We start from the raw sequence: 18,286 nt of genomic DNA, 5'->3' as shown, positions 1-18,286 counted from the left end.
CTAGTCCTCCCCCTTCCGATAACTTGAACTCCAAGCATCAGGAGTTTGAGATGCAGCTGCTTGAAATGGAGCTGCTGATGTCAGACCTTCCTGTCTTATTCTAGGTGATGTGTGCTGCTTTAGTTCCCTCAGTAAAGTTACCTGAAGGTGATTTTCATAGTTTCTGAAAGTGTTGGGAGGGAGTGTGTAGGGTTTTTTTGAAGGCAACTGAAACTCAGTGTTGGTGCTACTGGCACTGTCTTGCTAATGATTGTGTAGTATATCTGGGTGTTCTTTGATGTCCTTCATCTTGAATTGCGAAACTACTGTTAAGCATGTCCTGGTTTGGTGATTTTTAGCACTTAAATTTGTGTATCTATTTTTTTCCAGTGGAGATGAGATCCATACAGTATGCATTCTCTCCACTCTTACAATATTTTAATTTAAAGTACCCTGTGAACCCCTTTGAAGTCCATCATGGTGGTTGAGAGACACTGTCCCAAAAACTGTCATGCAGGCTGCTAATTGTGTCAGCCTTTCCTGTCATCTGGAGCTAGAACACACTTAAAACTAAATGTAACAGCATCTAATTCTTGCTGTTTTTTCAGAGTATCGATTTCAAATATAGAACTACGTGAACAGAACATGTAATTGAACACAAAACGTAAGAGCTTTAATCCTGGATTTTTTTTTCCTTAATTCCACATTGACTTCCTCACGTTTAGTCTTTGTCAATTCTCTCCTGCAAAGCTTTGTACTCCAGTTACTCTGTTTTGTAGATGGAGTCTTAGGAAATAAAGTTGATTGAAAGTTGCAGTTGCTTTAAGTAGAAGGCAATATAAAAAAGTGAAATGTCTTTTAAAAGAAGAGGGACAAAGAAGGAATTCTGTTACTAGTGTAAACATAATCTCGAAATCCCATAAACTTTACTGGGAGTTTCCTGATAAACTGTGATCATGTGATTGTAAAACCCCTGGTTCAGATCCTAAATAAACACACCAGGTGTTTTAATTTGGAGACCAACTATAATCAGTCTTCATTGCGGGTCATAGCTAGTAACCTAGTTAAACACAGGCCTTTATTGGTGATCAGTAACACATATAACTAAAAACTAACTTGGGTTTGAAATGCTTCTGGGCAATAATACATCCAATCTTTTATCAACTTTAGAAACTAAACTCTGTATTAACTAAGGGTTAATTTTGTTGTGCTTTAGTGCACATCAGATTGGGCAGTTGATGGCTCTGCTGTCTCTTTTTTTTAATGTCTTGATTCCTTATTGATCACTAGAATAAAAACACATCCATATATGCTGATAGATCTCTTAATTAAGCTCAGATTGTGTGCTTACCGTCAGGTCTCTTGATTGTTAAATAATAATTCTGATGTTGCATAAAGGCTAAATACTTTTATTTGCTGACTTCATCTTTAGGCTATTTTTGAGTCACTTCTTTCTTAATGTGTTTAGTTCACTTTTGGCACTGTAGAAATGATGTAGATGTACAAAGTAACATAATAGCATCTTTTCTTTGATAAACATGGCTGAAGAACACAATTTATTTACAGGCATGTTATCAGGCTCCTAGAGCCTTCCGTGCAAAGGATAGGAAGCTAGAAGCTTGCTGTTGAATTCCCAGTCCTATTGATGCATCACCGTACGATTAATGACCTTACTTCTAAGACTAGGAACACAAGAATAATGTGCGTTTTACTGATAATTTCTAATCTTAAATGTGGTGCTTCTGTATGAGCTTTGTCTGCAGCTAAGAATTTTATTTTAGAATGGTCATTTCTCACTTTCAACCAAAAAGAGGCATGAACTTTAGAGTTGAAAGGAAAGGCAGTTTGATTTCAAAGTATAAACTAGCCTCGTTCTTTACTGTTTTACCTTCTATTTCATAGTTAAATTTAGTTCCTGTAGGAGTTCATCCTATTCAAAGACAGAACTTCTGCCCTGAATTCTCAAAGAATTGTGAAAGATGGGCCTATGGGGTGATCTGGAGACTTAAGGGCCTGAATCATTTGGAGCAATAACTGCTTGATCTCTTCCAGAATGACAAGTATGACAATCCCACCACTTCTGTAAGAAGTCTTATCTATCCCTTGCTGTTTGTGTGGAAAACAATTCTGATGTGTAACTTAAACTTTCTTTGCTGCAATTAAACCCCATAATATCTGTCCTGTGCTTATACCCAACAGGTATGAGAATAAGTTTTCTTCTCCTTTGCAGATACTTTAAACTATGTGAAGCTTGTAACTGTCTTTCATCTCTTTCAAATGCTTAATTTTCCTACTTAGTGATTCTGATTATTAGAAAGAAAATTGGAATATGACATGTCTTCTAGTGGTCTTACCTGGACTTCGGTAGGGTTACATCCTTCTGGAGGGTTGGTATTCAAAACTGGCCATAAAATCTAAGTTAAGGGCTCAGAAGGGTCAAATAAAACAAGACTTCAGTTAGTATGTGTATACATCCTGTGTAAGACGAGTATTGCAAATTTGACACCTTTGCAAGATTTTTATTTTTTAATTTCTGTTTAGATTCTCTTCTGTGGAATTGCAGTGAGCTACTCATTCCATGTTTTGTACTTGTGCAGCTGATTATTGCTACCAGAGCATAATACTTGATGCTTATCCTTATTGAATTGCATCCTTTTTATTTCAGACCATTGCTCCAATTGGGCAAGATCTTCCTGAATTCTATTCCTGCTGTCCAGAGTGCTTGCAGATCATCTGCAGGTATAAAGATAGTCTGTACGCCACTGTCCAAGTCATGGATTAAAGTATCCTATAACACACTCGGAGGAGACCCCTGGAGAGCTCTGTTTGATGCATCCTTCCACTGAACCATTGGAGAGCCACGTGTACAGAGTAGTTATCAATGGTGGACCCACTTTGTACAAGTCATGTTCTTACAAAAATGTCATGCAAGATGGCATTAAAACTTACACTAATTTTATAACATGATCACATCTTCTGTGTTCTTTCTATATGAGGCCTGTTAATTTTTCTCAGAAGGAATTTTTGTCTGACATAAGCTTCTGAAAAGGCCATCCATGCTGACTTGCTGCTGTGTCTGTAATAAATAGGTGGTCCTGCTTTGCTTTGGTTTTCCTCTGAGGTATTCAGCATGGGTTGTCTGACCTGTTGTTTTCATGTTCTTCAAAGACAGGTGCTTAGGCCTTTTTAATCTTCTGGATCATTCCTGTTCTCAAAGTTAATGAAAATAGTCAGTGATACTGAGAGAGAGAGAACTGTCTGAGGTGGTCAGGTGTGAATTTTTTTATTTTGCCACCTCGGGGGGTGGGGAGAAGTGTGGTATTCTTCATGTGTTCCTCCTCTTGTTGCCCTTAATTGCTGATGTTGGTCAGTCATTGGAAGTTTGAAACATAGCTTCAGATATGTCATGAGTGACGATGTTACTGTTCCTCCTTCAGAGGTAGTAGCTGGGAAAAAGGCAACTGTTCGCAGCCCCCGTGTGCCAAGCTGATGCCCAGCACTTCCAAAGCCAGTATTGTTATTTAAACTAAAAGGCACTTATCTGTGTACTTAAAAATTTGCCAACTTTCATGGGCATGGTTTCTAGTGAAGCAGAACTGTCTGGAATAAGGTTTGTACTTGGCATATGCTTGTCCTGGTTAATGGCAGTGGGAGGATGCTCCTTCGAATATGAGGTGAGGCTTTGGATGTGGTTTAGACTTCCCTTTTAAAGGGACAACTTGAAGTTTCAAGTGTTCAGAGAATTGATAAAATTCTCATCCTTTAAATTTGGATCAAACTTCTATTGCATGAAAACTGTTGTTAGAAACCATAACATTGGAATGTGTTGCAAATACTGACATTTGTGAACCTTTAAAGGAAATAAATATGGTATGTGGTGTAGGACTTCTTTATAGAGACTTGGAGGCATTTTTTACCAATTGAGACACGGTTTGAATGTTTAAACCTGCTAAGCTGGTCTGTCATAGTCTCTGGGACTGGAATGAAGCCTCTGTCCTTGGGAATACCTGTTCTTCTCCCTCACCAGAGTCGGAGGAAGAGAAGTGCCTGGCGTACCTCCCATGGAAGAGGAGGTGGGCTCTCATTCTCTGGCTTGGCATCAGGGACACCCTGTTTCTGGCTGGCTGTTGGCTCTGCTGTGTCAATCTGCCAACAACTGGGACTGAGTCTTGACCTCTCAGACCTGGCCATGTGCTGTGGAGAGGACCTGAATCTGCTTTTCTGGTCCAGGCTGTCCCTACATTCGGTTGAGGCAGTATCTGAAGGACTTCTGGGGTTTCAGCTGTTACAGAGCAGCAGCAAGGCTAGATTATCCTACTAACATAAGCAGTTTTCTCAATTGTCTCTGCAAACTGAAAGGAGTGTTTAGTAATTCTCTAACCTTTTACTGTTTGATGTGGATAAAAATAGATGCCTCAACAGTCTTAAACTCAATTGTGGTAGTTCAGACCTGCACATGAAAAGCATTTGCTTTTCCGGTTTAGTTAGCACCTCCCTCCAATTTACATTAACATCTTGATAAAATATAGCTATGGAGTAGAAAATGTTCTCTTAATTGTCTAAAGTAATCGAAAAGCAATTTCAACAGCAGGGGATACAAATGAGAATTTAATAAGGAAAGCTTTTTCATACCTTTCCAGATACTTGCTTAAGAATAGTACAAGAATATATAGCATATAGGGTATCCATATAAAACCAGACTGTATGAAATACACGCCATAAACCACAACTTTTTATATTTAACAATAGCAACAAGGTTTTACATGCTGCAAGTAAATTTATCTTGGAAGTTAAATGACTTTCTATTTACAGTCCCTTTCTGAGGAAGAGACTTTTTACATACTCCTCACAGACAACTGAATTAGAAGAGCTTGGGCCTCGTTATTTGCTTAGACTAAGGAATGCTTTTATCTACATATGCCAATTGCTTTCCATAAGTTAAGTCCCTGTATCGCTTAAATGTCCTTTAGCTATTGTGTACTCTTCTTATTAGTTGTATTTAGTTGTCATTCAAGCATGCAATACTTCTTATGAAACCATAAGTAGTACCAACTTATCAGCTTGATAAGCAACTTCTGTGGCAGGTTTTAACCTAAATTCCAGACTCATGGATAACTTTTTTTGATGGGTAGAGTGGTGAACCTAGGAGGAGGAGTGACAAACTCTTCAAACAAGTGATTCCTAATCATTGCTGATGCACAAGTATCATTATCCTTGCGAGGCTTTTTGTATGCACCTGCCGTGGGAATCAAATTACTTCAGATAGTGTTTTGTTATAGTGCTGCTTCTGTGGTTTCTTTTGGTGTATGATTTCAACTATACAATAATTGTGCTTAAATGGAAATACTTAAAACTGTCTTCAAGTTATTTAATTATTATTCTTGTCATGAACTTAGAAAGGGGATGGGCACCTGCGCTTCTAATGTTGGTATAAACTTCTGATTTTAAAACTGGCTTTAAAAGGAATGCGAACTAATACTAGCTTTTCTGAAGATTTTTCCATTAAGCTGTTGCTTTCTTCTCTAGGGCTGGTAGAGCTATACCAACGTAAGGATGAACTGCAGTATTGATAAAAGGAGTTTCTAAGCTTATGTGTAATGCACTGGTACAGCCACTAGCAGTAGAGAATTTTGACTTTGTGCTTCATCTAGGATCTTGTAAACAATAAGTGTTAAATGAGACTTTGAAGAATTAAGAGATCTTCAAATTACACTCTTGCTATAGCTGCTGTCTATGGGGCAAATGCGCGCTGAAGGAAGAGGGTCAGGTTGTCTCAGGGGTTTGGCACTGGTGACAGAACTTGTGCTGTAGCATCTGGCTTTCAGTATGGTTGTTGGTGCCTGTGGGTGGTAGCTAGAGCACTCTGATTTACTGCTTGGCAAAGCACCTCCAAACAGCAGTTGCCGTGTTGCGCATCGAGAAGGGGAAGCATGAGGATGACTATGACAACTGCTTATAAAATTAGTGGTATTTTAGATCCACTTTTCAATTTTAACTTGATCTTTTTTTCAGTTGTAACTTAATCTGTCATAGCTTGAATGTGGCATGTTTAGCTCTGACTTCTAGGTCCACTTGGAAGGCTCATGTGTTTTGTATAAAAAGTAGTGTGCTAAGTAGAATAGAAATACCGGGTACCTACCATTTGCAGAGACATCGTTTGAAACATGAAAAACATGAAAGGTATTTTTGAATCTAGGTATGTATAGCATTAAAGTGGTATACAGCTTATGTATACAAGATTGTCAGCATGACATGAAATGTTTTGTTAATGGCTTTACAGTCATCTTTTTACAATAGCAACTTGAAAGAGCGTGAAAATCCATAGGGCTCAAGGATTACTTTTTCTTTTTGAATCTGTATGGCCTTTCAGTCATTAAACTATTCCTTAAGTATTCTGTGAAGTCTGTGGAGTTTTGGACGTAAATTTAACCTGTCTGGACGACTAATTTACTGTGTAATGCAGGTTGAATAACAGTAATGCAGGTTGCATAAGAGAGTTAGTATTTTTATTATGTATCCATTTTCAATATGTCTGTTTGATTCTTGGATCTCATAGGAATCCGTCAACTGCATTCTACCAAGCGTTCCATTTCAACAAGTTACGTGAGTCAAAGACCTTCTGGGATAGGTATGAATGCTTAAGTATGGAATGCATACGTGCTGAGGTATGCATGAACAGCTTCGCTCTATGCTAGTTTCTCGTCATTTTTGTTTGCGCAGAACTGCTGCTTGTATTTAGAACTTCATATTGGGCTTCTGCAGCCTGAAGCTGAAAGCAGTCATGGAAGTGAAGTATTTATCCTGAAACTTAAAACTAAATAAGTCTAAAATATATGACATGACATTTCTTTTCTTCCTCCTTCCAGTGTGCATGTGCCCATTATACATAATGTTTAAGCTGAAAGAGTTTAATGCTAGTCAGCTACTAGCTGACCTTCACTGCAATATTTACATCTTCCTTTAAAAAAAAAAAAAAAAAAAAAACCAAACCAAAACAACAACAAAAAAACCCCAAACCAAAACATAAAACTTCTTGGCATTGTGGCTATTGAGTTGTAAATCAGAAAACCAGTTGTGAGAATGTTATATTTAAACACAATTTTGGCAAAGTTAAAATCTTTTGGTCTCAAAACCAGGAAAGGAAGCTTTCTGGCTTGCTTTCATTCTGCTTAAGCAAAGCTAGAAGGGGAACAAATGCGAACTGTAACAAGATATGAGGACAAAGTAAATCTACTAAGTTAGCATTGAACTCATGGCGAGAAACTGCAATGAAGTGCAACAAAGCCGTATCTGCTATGGATATGACTTGTCAGAAATGCATTACTAATTCATTAGTAGCTGCAAACTGTTTCTTTCCCGCACTTGAATAATTTTGAAGGGTTTTTTTTGTCAGCATTAAGTTGAAGTTCTAGTGATGATGTGACTTCACGCCTTGTGATGCTCTGGCCTGTCACAATACTTCTGCTTAGCAAGCTCTGTAGAACATAAATTTTGCTCCGCTGTTGAAGTATTGATAACTATTTCATCATTATACTGGCTGTACTTGACTTGAGAGGCTTCTCAACTTGCAGAGCTTAACTGAATCCTTTAAAGTTTGCTTGGCAACAATTTGTATACTGTACAACACCGATGGTTAAAAGTAATGCTAATGCATCCTGCTCTATGTTTTGCTGCAGTGCTAGCCTTAGGCTAGGTTTCAAAAGCACATCTTCCTTTTCTAACAGAAATGTGTACAAATTTGTGGGTTTGCTTTAAGATTTGGATGATGCCACTTTCCTGTATTTATGGGACAAAATTGGTATTTAAGTTCCAAGGACTTCATTATTTAACTGAAATAAACTTCAGGACCTTGAATACAAATTTGGTAGTTAGACCAAAAGCTCACTTTAAGGTCTAGCCTTCATCTGTTTCTCTATTTTCATGTCTCTCAAATTGAAATAGTTCTTAAGGTGAGGAAGCCGATTCAAAAAATCCTAAAATCAAATAGTTAATGGTTAAGATTGAGGCTTCACAAAGCTGTACAATGTCTGAAGCAAGTACTGGAAGCATGGTATATAGAAAAACATTGAATTCAGGTAGAAGAATGTAGATGGCTTTTAAAATAGTCTTGCATCTTTGCTGTTGAACACTTTGTGGTAAAAAGAAGCATTTGTAAAAACATAGAAGCAAATTCATCAGGACTGATGCAAGTTTGAAACGTCCAATCCAAAGTTCTGGACAGGGTTTAGCAGGTTTTGCATTTATACCTCAGTTGTTAGATTTTCTTAAGATCACATTGTGTAGTTTTGCTTTACTAGATGGTTGAAACTGAAAAGCTTTGAACAATAAACTTCCAGTGAAAACCTAATGGAGGGAACTTTAAAGGCATAGCCAGTAAAGCCACTTCTGGGCAGCACTTCGCAGGGCAGGCGTACGGAGGAGCTCGGCGGTGGGGCTCTGCAGCGATGTGCATCCTGGCAGCAGCAGGACAGGACACTGACAGCGCCCCAGTAGGTCTCGTGTGCGTAGGCGGGATGGGCCTCTGACGCAGGTGGGGATCTGTCGTCAGACTTGAATAGTTTGGTAACAGTAAAGTGGTTTGTGGCTTTTTTTGTGATCTCCAGTTTGTGAAACGGAAATCTCTCCTGTGAAAACCATAAGGTCTTCCCGTTTCCTCAGAATCCCCTTGTTTCCCTATTCCAAAACATGGGGGGTTAACTAACACACTGCAAAAAATAAGGATCTTAAGCCTGCTTGCAGTAGACTTTTTAATTACATCTTACAGCTCCCTCAGAAGTAGTTTATGATCCTCGGAGGCTTGAGTTTGGAGACTTAAGTGTAAACATAATAGAAAAATCTTCCTGTGTAACTTCAGTATTTTTTTCTCACAAATATGGATTATTCTCCTATGAGCAGCTATCTCTTGAGACCATTTGAAGTTAGCAAAGCGAACAACATGCTATTGCAATACATGGTAAAATATTGCTAAATTGCTCTAGTGAAGCAGAGACTTGTTTATTTTTCATTAACACATTGTGGCAGGGAAGAATGGAGTCAAACTATTAAATATTACTGAAATACTAGTTATTACTGACACATTTGCAGGAAGCCTGGAAGTGTTTTCCCTGCATAGTGTTCACGAAGGTGTTTCTAAGAGCACAAGTTTCATGGGTCTTTCTTTTCAACTGGCATGGTTACTGAGAGGATGAGGAAGGGGAGTGGCAGCTTCTTGGCATGTTCCCATGAGTCTGGTTGACCACTCTTGTGTTCCTGGATTGCCTTTGTGTCGTAGTAGTGCCATAGGAACTTGAGACGGGTTTGCCTAAAACATAACCATTCTTGGTAAACTTATTTTCAATGCAGTAGGATTTATGTTTCCATTGCATTTGTGTGTGAAGCATTAAGCCTTCTCAATATAAATTAACTCAAATGTGGATTTTCTCCTCATGTTAGCACCCAGATAAATGTATTCTAAGTGTTGCTGATAAACATCCTTCTTACATTGTCTAATCAATCACATTTCCATCTCTTCATGTGATGAATTTTGTCAAATTTCCATTTGCCTATTCCATGGCTTTCTATTAAATGAGATGCTCTTCCTGGAAACAGGAGAAGGTCAAGAGTTACGTATCTCCCACTTTTAAATTGTAGCCTTATATGGAGGTTCTTTTAGGGGTGAAACTTTTCTGATTTGAAATAAAAAGTCTAAAACTCTGAAATTTAAAGAGTCTTAGGATGAGGCTGACACTTCATGTAACACACTATTCCAATGAGTGTTGTGGTTAATGTGTTTCTTGATGCTTGCTTCTCTTGAAAGTGGTGCACAAGGTAACTGTCTTGATGCATAGGGAAGAGTGTTTGGTTCATTAGTGTAATTCAAAATCTATCAAAACTATGAAGGAGCCACATTTTTCTTCATTGTCAAAAAAAACCCAACCACAAAACCCAAACCAATTCAACTCAAACAATGTCCTGGTTTTCCCCAGAAGCATTGTCTTTTATAGAGCTCATGTGTTGCTTGCGAGATCATGTATTACGTTGTGCTGAATAACTGATCTCCAAAGTTTCACACGAAACTGAAGAAAATTTAACTGTCTTCTGGAAGCAAGTACTTCTCTGTTTGACAGAGCAGCTGGCTAACCTGAAGTGTACGGAGGCTTGCAGGGAAAGCCAGGCACTTGCCGGTAATCCCAAGGCTGTGAATTTACTGCCTCAGATTATCTCATGTTCTCATGTGGCTTTGACAAAGAAAAATTATGAAAATCTGAAATGGCTGCATAGATACCCTTTCAACACTGGATAATTTATTTTATTGGGAAGCTGTCATTATAAAATCTCATAATTGGGTGGAGGCTAATTAAACATGCCTTAACTGCTTCAGAAGTAGATGAGGTTTCTCTGGATGGACTAAATAGCTCAACTAGTGTTAAGACATGAAAAGGGGCTGGTTAAGTGACTACAGTAGCTTGTAAATGAGTGAACAAATGAGGGAAAGAATAATTAACACACTTACCGTTGTAGTTTGTAGTTCACTTGTGAGCAAAACAAATGTGGGAACACCTCAAGGTACCTTACTTTCTTCCCGGAAAGGTTGCTTGATAATTTGATTTAAAGCAGTAACAATGAAAGAGCTAGAAGAGGTCACTTGGTTCAGGGATGTCTGTCTGAGACTGCATCATGTAACATCTTTTCCACTTTAACCTAAAGCAAAATAGATCTCGTACTTTAAAGGAAGAGTTGTTTTATAGAGGCTATCAGACAAGACTGTTGCTAGCATCGGTGTACCTTTTTGTAGTCTGCACTACAGGCAGTCTTTTCCACTCCTACAGGTTTAGCTATGTTGAGTAGTGGGTTTTATATATCTAAAAGCATGAGTTGAATAGCACAGTAACTCTTGATGCTAAATTTTAAAGGCAATATCAAGAGCAAGAAAACTCATGCATTCTGGCAGTCTTTTGGGGGGTGACTTGCTAAGAAATTCCTTGGGGAAACTAGTAGGCAGATATTCTGTATTCATCTGTATTACTGATTATGTTTTTTGTTACTGACTAAAAAAACTGAAGCTTCAAAATTAGTTTACATCATCTGGTCAGTAGGATTTGCAGTCTCATTTAAATGTGAAACACTATTGCCTAGTCTATAGTACTTGACAGTGCCAAACAGTAGGGCTGTTCATAACTCTCATTCCTAATGCATCCAATGTTGGTGTAAAATACACACATTACTGAGGACTGTGGAATCTCTAAAAATGAAGCACTGCATCTTTTTATGCATACCAAGTGAATTAAGCTGCAAATGCCTTTATTTTAATGTTTGATTCTTGGTCTTTCTACCTATATTTTGAAGCCAATTTTGAAGTTGAGAACATGTCTTTAGACGTAACTATCCTTCCGGGAGACAATAATGGTGAAAGCACTAAGCTGAGTACAGTGACACTTACTGAATTCAGATTGAAATAGATCTTGGTGCCTATGAATGTGAGGTGATGCTCAATGTTGAATTTTCCTCCAACCATTAACAAGTTAACATTAAGACATTAACCTTTTTTACTGTCTTCTGATCCACTCATCCTTAATTTTTCCATTTGTCACTTCACTTTCCCATTCTGTGAATAGTGTTGTTCAAGTTTTGGAATAGCCTATAGTGAGTAAGGTTTCTTGAACTGCAAAGTTATGCTTTACAAAGAACACTTGTTTGATCATTATATAAATAACTGTATTTTCAGTGAAGTTGTACACTGGTATGTGTTGTGGTAACAGGGCTACCAAACACTTTTTAAACAATATTTTAGCTTGTTGATGATACTGAAACATCTTTCCAATAATATCTTACCATACTCTTGGGATACCATGTCTCCATAGGAAACGTTTTTGCAGTGATGAAGTCAGAATTATACCGAGGCTTTTAAGAATGCGCTGCATTGTGGAAAGTGTGATTGCTGTATATTGTGTAACATGCATTAGAAATCAGACTTGCACTTAGACTTCCAAGTTCCCTTCCCATTCTCTGAGTCTGTATATACATGATTGTCCAAGACACTTCTCTCACTTTGCAAGACATCTGAAACAAAAAAATTACAGTGCTATTCTTGAGTTGTAGGTGTGTATGAGAAATGTAGCTAAAATACAACCTAAAGAATTCTGAGGTGCAAGCTGTAAGTATTTGACAAAACACTTTGTTCCAAATGCTGCATACCTGATTGTGAGCTATAGCTAAGCAGTGTTATTAGCAGTCAAAATCTAGTTTTCCTCTTGGTCTTTCAAAGTAAAATGTGAGAAAATTACACTTAAGCCACTAGGATTTTTTCAACAATCCAAATGAGGATTTCTCAGACTAGATAGTGTTTTGCCTGTCTGGTGTGTAAGGTAGAAAAATGTTGCTTTTGCTATCCATCTCTGGAAATGGCAAACTGTAATTGGTGATCTTTGTCATTTTTGCTGGCTATAAATCTTACCTTGTACTTGATGGGCTTCAAAGTGATCTTGGTACACCGGTATGACATCTTTGTGGTCAGAGCCTTCATTTACATAACCTTAACTCAGAGGTCCAAGTCCAACTGAAGTGTTCTCTTCAATTACAGTGTGTATGTATGGTAGCTAGTTGGCTGCAAAAGCTCCGGTTGGGGAGGGCGGGCAGGAAGTTTGCAGTTACAAAAAAAAAATTATATGCCTAGTCATAGAATGGTTTGGGTTGGGAGGGACATTAAATATCATCTAGTTCCAACCCCCCTGCCATGGGCAGGGACACCTTCCACGAGACTACGTTGCTCAGAGCCCCATCTAACCTGGCCTTGAACACTTCCAGGGGTGGGGCATCCACGTCTTCTCTGGGCAACCTGTTCTAGTACCTCACCACCCTCACAGTGAAGAATTTCTTCCTTATATCTGATCTAAATCTACTCTCTTCCAGTGTAAAGCCATTACCCCTTGTTCTATCATGACATGCCCTTGGAGTCCCTCTCCAGCTTTTTGTAGGCCCCTTCAGGTACTGTCAGGCTGCAGTAAGGTCCCCCCGGAGCCTTCTCTTCCCCAGGCTGAACAACACCAACTCTCTCAGCCTGTCCTCATAGGAGAGGTGCTTCAGCCCTCGGAGCATCTTTGTGGCCCTCCTCTGGACTCGGTCCAACACATCCATGTCCTTCTTATGTTGGATGCAGTACTTTAGGTGGAGTCTCTTTAACTGACATCCCTTTAACTGTCCTATGTTACTTGATGTGGATATTTGTTTATGTATTACAGGTTTGACATTATTGTCAGACTTCGGTAGTTCGTGGCGCAATCGACTTTGTCTAAAAGCATGGTATAATAATTGGTCTTTTTTTAATAAAAGCTAGATAGTGTCTTTCCACTTCTAAATCAAGAATTTGCTAGTTGAGACATTGGATATACAGTGCATGGTGCACTCACAGAGTGTATCAAACTCTTTCCAGTTTGATGGATGCTTATGACATCCAAAAATACTTATTTAACAACCTTCCCCCCCCCCCTTTTCATAAGGACTGGATTGTATCTATAAATTTCATTCTGCAGACATGGGATAAAATATTTTTATGCAAAGTGAGATTTGATATCAACAGCCAAGGACTTGAGAAAAACACAAAATTTTAAGATTTGGCAGCATATTTGGACTGTACCATAAGAATAGCTGGCACTGGAGCACTCTGCTTCTGATGTCTCTCACAGGAGCTATTTGTTGTGGGGAGCAATAGAAAATTAAAAAAGGACAGAATCATATGGGAATTGTGCTAGCTTAAAATCTAATTCTTATACGCTTTTAGACAGTGAAATGAAATATTGCCATTAGGATAAAACAGCATCTGACTAACTGAAGGCTGCTCTGTCAGTGTGGAACTTCTCCTGGGGTGGGTGGGCGGTGGTCTGTGTGGTCCTGGGCTCTGCCTGCTGGAGATGAGCAGTATGAACACTGGGATTTGTGCAGGGAGCAGGTCTGGAATCCTGATTTGGTACTTTGATAATAGGACAAGCTGCTCTAAGGATACGGGCAACAAGAATATTGAAATGAGTAAAAGTATTGTATAAACTATTTATGGCTTTCAGCACTGTCTGTTAGTATCACTTGAAGTGTAAAATGTGGTTGGGAGAGCGATAGTTTCCCTGGCTGCATGCGAATCCCACTTATCTTGTACCCATGTTGTGAACACTGCACTCCCTTAAAAGGCAGGTGAGAGTTTGGAGCACAAGGTACGGCATGGGAAAGCTGCTTCTGCAGCATGCCATGCAGGTACCAGTGTTTCAGATGATTAAGGGGAAGACTGCCTGTCTTCCACTGCAGAGGCTCTTTCATGGAACTGATCTAATGCCTGAACTTCGAGTGGTGTAGTGGACTTCATTTTTTTTTTTTTTTTTAATAATCACAAAAATAGTTGAAAAATAGTTGAAACAGGAATAGAAGAACAAAGTCCCAATCTCAAATTTAACTAGAAAAGTATCGACAAAAGTTATGTAATTATTCTGTAAAGATGCAGAAACAGATTCCAGTACAGAGTGTGCTGTTTGCTTTAATTTGGTGCTCTTCATCTCTTCAAAGCTGCCTCACCTGAATTCTGGAGTGGTGTTCATGAAAGGCTGTATCAGGGACATGCAGCAGTCTTGGGGATTTCAGTGACTGTTGGACACAGACATTGACAATTTCAGATAATCTTAAATACGTTAATCCAAAATGGAGAGGAGTACTTAACCTTGTCATGAATTATAAATACTTTTTATTCTGAGGAGTTTTACTATGAGTATGACTTGAAAGAGGCTTAGAAAATAGTAAGATACAGAACAATTTTCTTATGAAATAGGAGTTTAGCACTTTTGTTTTAAATTACAAGCTTAGTTCAGTTTAGAAATAGAAGCTGTTACTCCCTCAGTCTGAAAAAATTATTCTCTCTACTTGTAAATGCTCTGTGCTAGCTACTGACAATTCTTGTGAGACTTATTAAAATGGATTTCTCTAGTGTCGTATTCTTTCAATAGTTAAGCTTTGTTTCATGTATGTAACTAATACTGCTGAGCATATTGCCAATACTCACTTTAAAAAGCCTGAAGTAGGTTTTTTCTTAACACTTGGTTTCAGAGAGCGTTGCATATTTTCAGAGGTGAATTTCTGAGCATTACTGCAAACCCTGCATTTTTCCTGTATGTTAACTTTTTTTAAACGTAGCTGCACACTGCTGATAGCAACTTCCATTGCTGGGGAGCATTATCAGTAGTTATCACTGGCGGGCCTGGTAAATAGTCCAAGAACCGCCGTCTTACGTCAGGCACGGAGCTGTGGAGTAGAATCAGACCGCTGACACCTAGTATGGGAGGGTGGACGTGGAGAGTGTGGGCCCGACAGACCGTGTGCATGGATGGAGCATTCTGTGGCTGCTGGGGGTGTTCCTCCGCGGCGGTCAGTCTGGCCTCCTGCGGAGAGCTGCAGAGAGTCTGCGAGAGAACAGGGACACTGCCCCAAAATTCTGAGTCCAGAGAGTTAGGAGTGAGCAACTGGCTTGTGTTCATGTATTACGTCTTGAAAACAGACCAAAAATATTAGGGCCTGGATTGCCATAACCCAGGATTTAAAGATGTAGTTCAACGTATTGTTTCACACAGTAAGTATACTTTCTTACAGTGACGACTGAGACGTAGTGTTGGACTGTTCCGCGCTAGTATGTCTTTGGAACAAGACTGACCCTAACTTTAGCAAGCCAACTGCAGTGTATTTCTTAAATGTTAAAGTGATCCAGTGAGAATTCATTGAAACCAAGTAAATGCGCTCATCGGGGCTGTGGTAATGTCTTACTTTTATGTTGACTACTGCCACTGGGCTGCAAAGTGGTAAATACAGTGCTGATCCAGGAACTTTTTAACTGGAAAGTAGTCTTCAAGTAAAGCTGGAGAACAGATATTATAACAGGTTTTTTCTTCAATAGTTTATAAAAGCAGTTTAGCAGAATAAAACTAGAGGTAAGGATCTCATTAATATCCCACAAATCCCTGTGTTCCCCAGTGAAGAAAGTTAAAAAATGAGGCAAGGAATCAAAGCAGTTAGTTTTCTGTTTATCCTAATGCATTTTTCTGGTTATGGGTGCCAGAAGCATAGTCTGAAGAATTATAAGCTGCAGGAGCAGTGTCTTTTAAGACCTCTGACTGTACTAGGTAATACAGTGGGGGGAACAAAAACCCCATGATTGTGTGCTGAATTCTGGAATCTGAAGCTTTAGCCTCTTGGTGAAGCATGTTCCTAGGAGTCCTACGGATGCCAGTGGATGCGTAGTCTTAATCAAATGATACGGTAATGCTCACAAAGTTTTCTTCTTACTTACAGTGCATCTGGTGCAAGTGTTGTTGCCATTGACAACAAAATAGAACAGGCAATGGTAAGTAAAAAATAAGTTGTTATTTCTAACAGGCTTAGTGGTTAATCATTGAGTGTAAGTTTCCAGCTGTATTGTGTTTCTGTGAGTCTGTACTATCCCTTCAGTCAGGTCAGACTGAGACCATCATTTGAAAAAAGGATTTTCTGTATCAACTATGGGATGACCACAAACCAGTACCGCCTTTACTGTTGGCCCAGAAGTGTCCTTAAATGAATTTTCCTGCAAATTTCTGTGAACAAGCTGATTGAATTTAAAGGGGTGCTGAAAATAAATAGCACATTTAAGTCTGTTACTTTAGCAAAGTTCATTACTAATTTTATTTAATTCGCACTTACGCTATGCCATCCTTGGCATTTTGTTCAGCTTCAGTTACATCTGTTTGATTTATGCTTCTGCTGATTTAGAGGCTTTCTTATTTGTTGTTTCTCGTACACCTCAGTGCTTGGGATTGTGTAACTCAGACTCCTGCCTCCAGGACAAAGCTGCAGAGATGATGGTTTCATTCTAGTAATTCTGTAATTCTGTAGTCTAGTTCTGTAATTCTAGTCCTTGTCTTCAGCGTAACAGAGGTGACTAGAACTTGATGCTGAGTGCTGGCAACAAGGCTTTTGATGTAAGGGACACTTTACAGTGAATTAGAGAGCTAGGTTATTTGCTCTTGAAAGCTAATTTATTCATATATTTTTAGTGGTGGGTGCTTTAGTTTTCCAGGCTTACCGCTAAAATCCTGGGGTTGGAGTGGATGAAACTGTTCTTTCACTTGGTGTAACTGGTAACTTGTTCTTCACAGGATCTAGTGAAAAGCCATTTGATGTATGCAGTAAGAGAAGAAGTGGAAGTCCTGAAGGAACAAATAAAAGAATTAGTTGAAAGAAACTCTTTACTTGAACGAGAAAACGCACTGTTAAAATCTCTTTCAAACAGTGATCAGTTATCCCAACTTTCAACCCAACAGGCCAATCCTAGTAGCACTTCACAAGCGCAAACAGTGATAGCACAGCCTCCGCAGCCAACGCAACCTCCACAGCAGCCGAATGTCTCCTCAGCATAAAGCTTTCTTGCCTCCTTTGAAAACAAAAACCTGAGAGCAGTCTGTCCTTGTGTGCCACTGATGTTCTTTCCACTTTATATGAAAGCGAGTAGCCATGCTTCTGTTGTGTGTTTGGCCTTTTCAGTATTAGACAATCATTCTACAAGAGCTGTCCCTCACTGGTACATCGTGAAGTGCAGTTGGTGTCTCTTAAGTCACCAGTGCACAAGGGAAGTTGTAGAAGGAGTTATTAATGCAAAGGATGCATTTGCTTGGTGGCAGGAGTGAGGTCTTTAAAAGCTTTGGTGGCTCCCCAAGGTTTCCATTTCCCGTGGATTACTTTGAGCCTTGCTATCTGGTAAGAAGTCACAATTCATCTTAAGAGCCACTGTTCTTTCAATATAAGTAACATTTGCCTACATTAGTTTCATTTATTTGTTTTATTTATTACAGGGCTGCTATTTTCATAATGTACATGAACAATGTCACAGAACTTTTTTAATTTTTTTTTAATAAATGTATGTATCAGTAAAATGATAGATGGGATTGCGTTTAATAGATAAAATGTTTAGGCAATAATTGAACAAAAGAATCCTGGCATATTTCTAACACTAATGGCAATTTACCTTTGGTATTTATTTACGGTAGTAAAGATCCAGCTTGAATGTAAATTTTGTATAGAGTGTAAGTATGAAGACCATAGTGCATCTGTACAGGTAGTCACCAGTTATTGTGATATAATAAATAATTGATGGGCTATTTTGATGAAGAAAACTTTGCTCATTTCTGTTTCTACTTTCTAATGGAGAGAAATTGCCATGATTCCTCTGCTTTTTGACATTTCGTATAATTTTTTTTTTGGGTGGGAATAAAAAGCTGTGAAATTGTTCAACCTACTTTGTAACCAAAGAAGCAAAGCTGTGTAATTG

General features: G+C 38.7%; 1 protein-coding gene across 1 annotated transcript in view; it reads left to right on the top strand.

The window, feature by feature from the left end:
• TSC22D2 (TSC22 domain family, member 2) overlaps positions 1 to 17,537 on the top strand; it is a 30,002-nt gene extending 12,465 nt beyond the window's left edge. The window contains exons 4-6 of the mRNA XM_010287793.1: positions 6,536 to 6,607; positions 16,276 to 16,327; positions 17,118 to 17,537. Coding sequence (XP_010286095.1) covers positions 6,536 to 6,607; positions 16,276 to 16,327; positions 17,118 to 17,378 — 385 coding nt within the window. The 3' untranslated portion in view covers positions 17,379 to 17,537. The remainder of the gene's footprint in view (positions 1 to 6,535; positions 6,608 to 16,275; positions 16,328 to 17,117) is intronic.
• Positions 17,538 to 18,286: the final 749 nt, after the last annotated feature.

This window comes from Phaethon lepturus, unplaced genomic scaffold (assembly GCF_000687285.1).
Source record: "Phaethon lepturus isolate BGI_N335 unplaced genomic scaffold, ASM68728v1 scaffold26195, whole genome shotgun sequence".
NCBI classification, from domain to species: Eukaryota; Metazoa; Chordata; class Aves; order Phaethontiformes; family Phaethontidae; genus Phaethon; species Phaethon lepturus.
The sequence above is the reverse complement of the archived record's forward strand: the minus strand, read 5'-3'. Positions and strand labels throughout refer to the sequence as shown.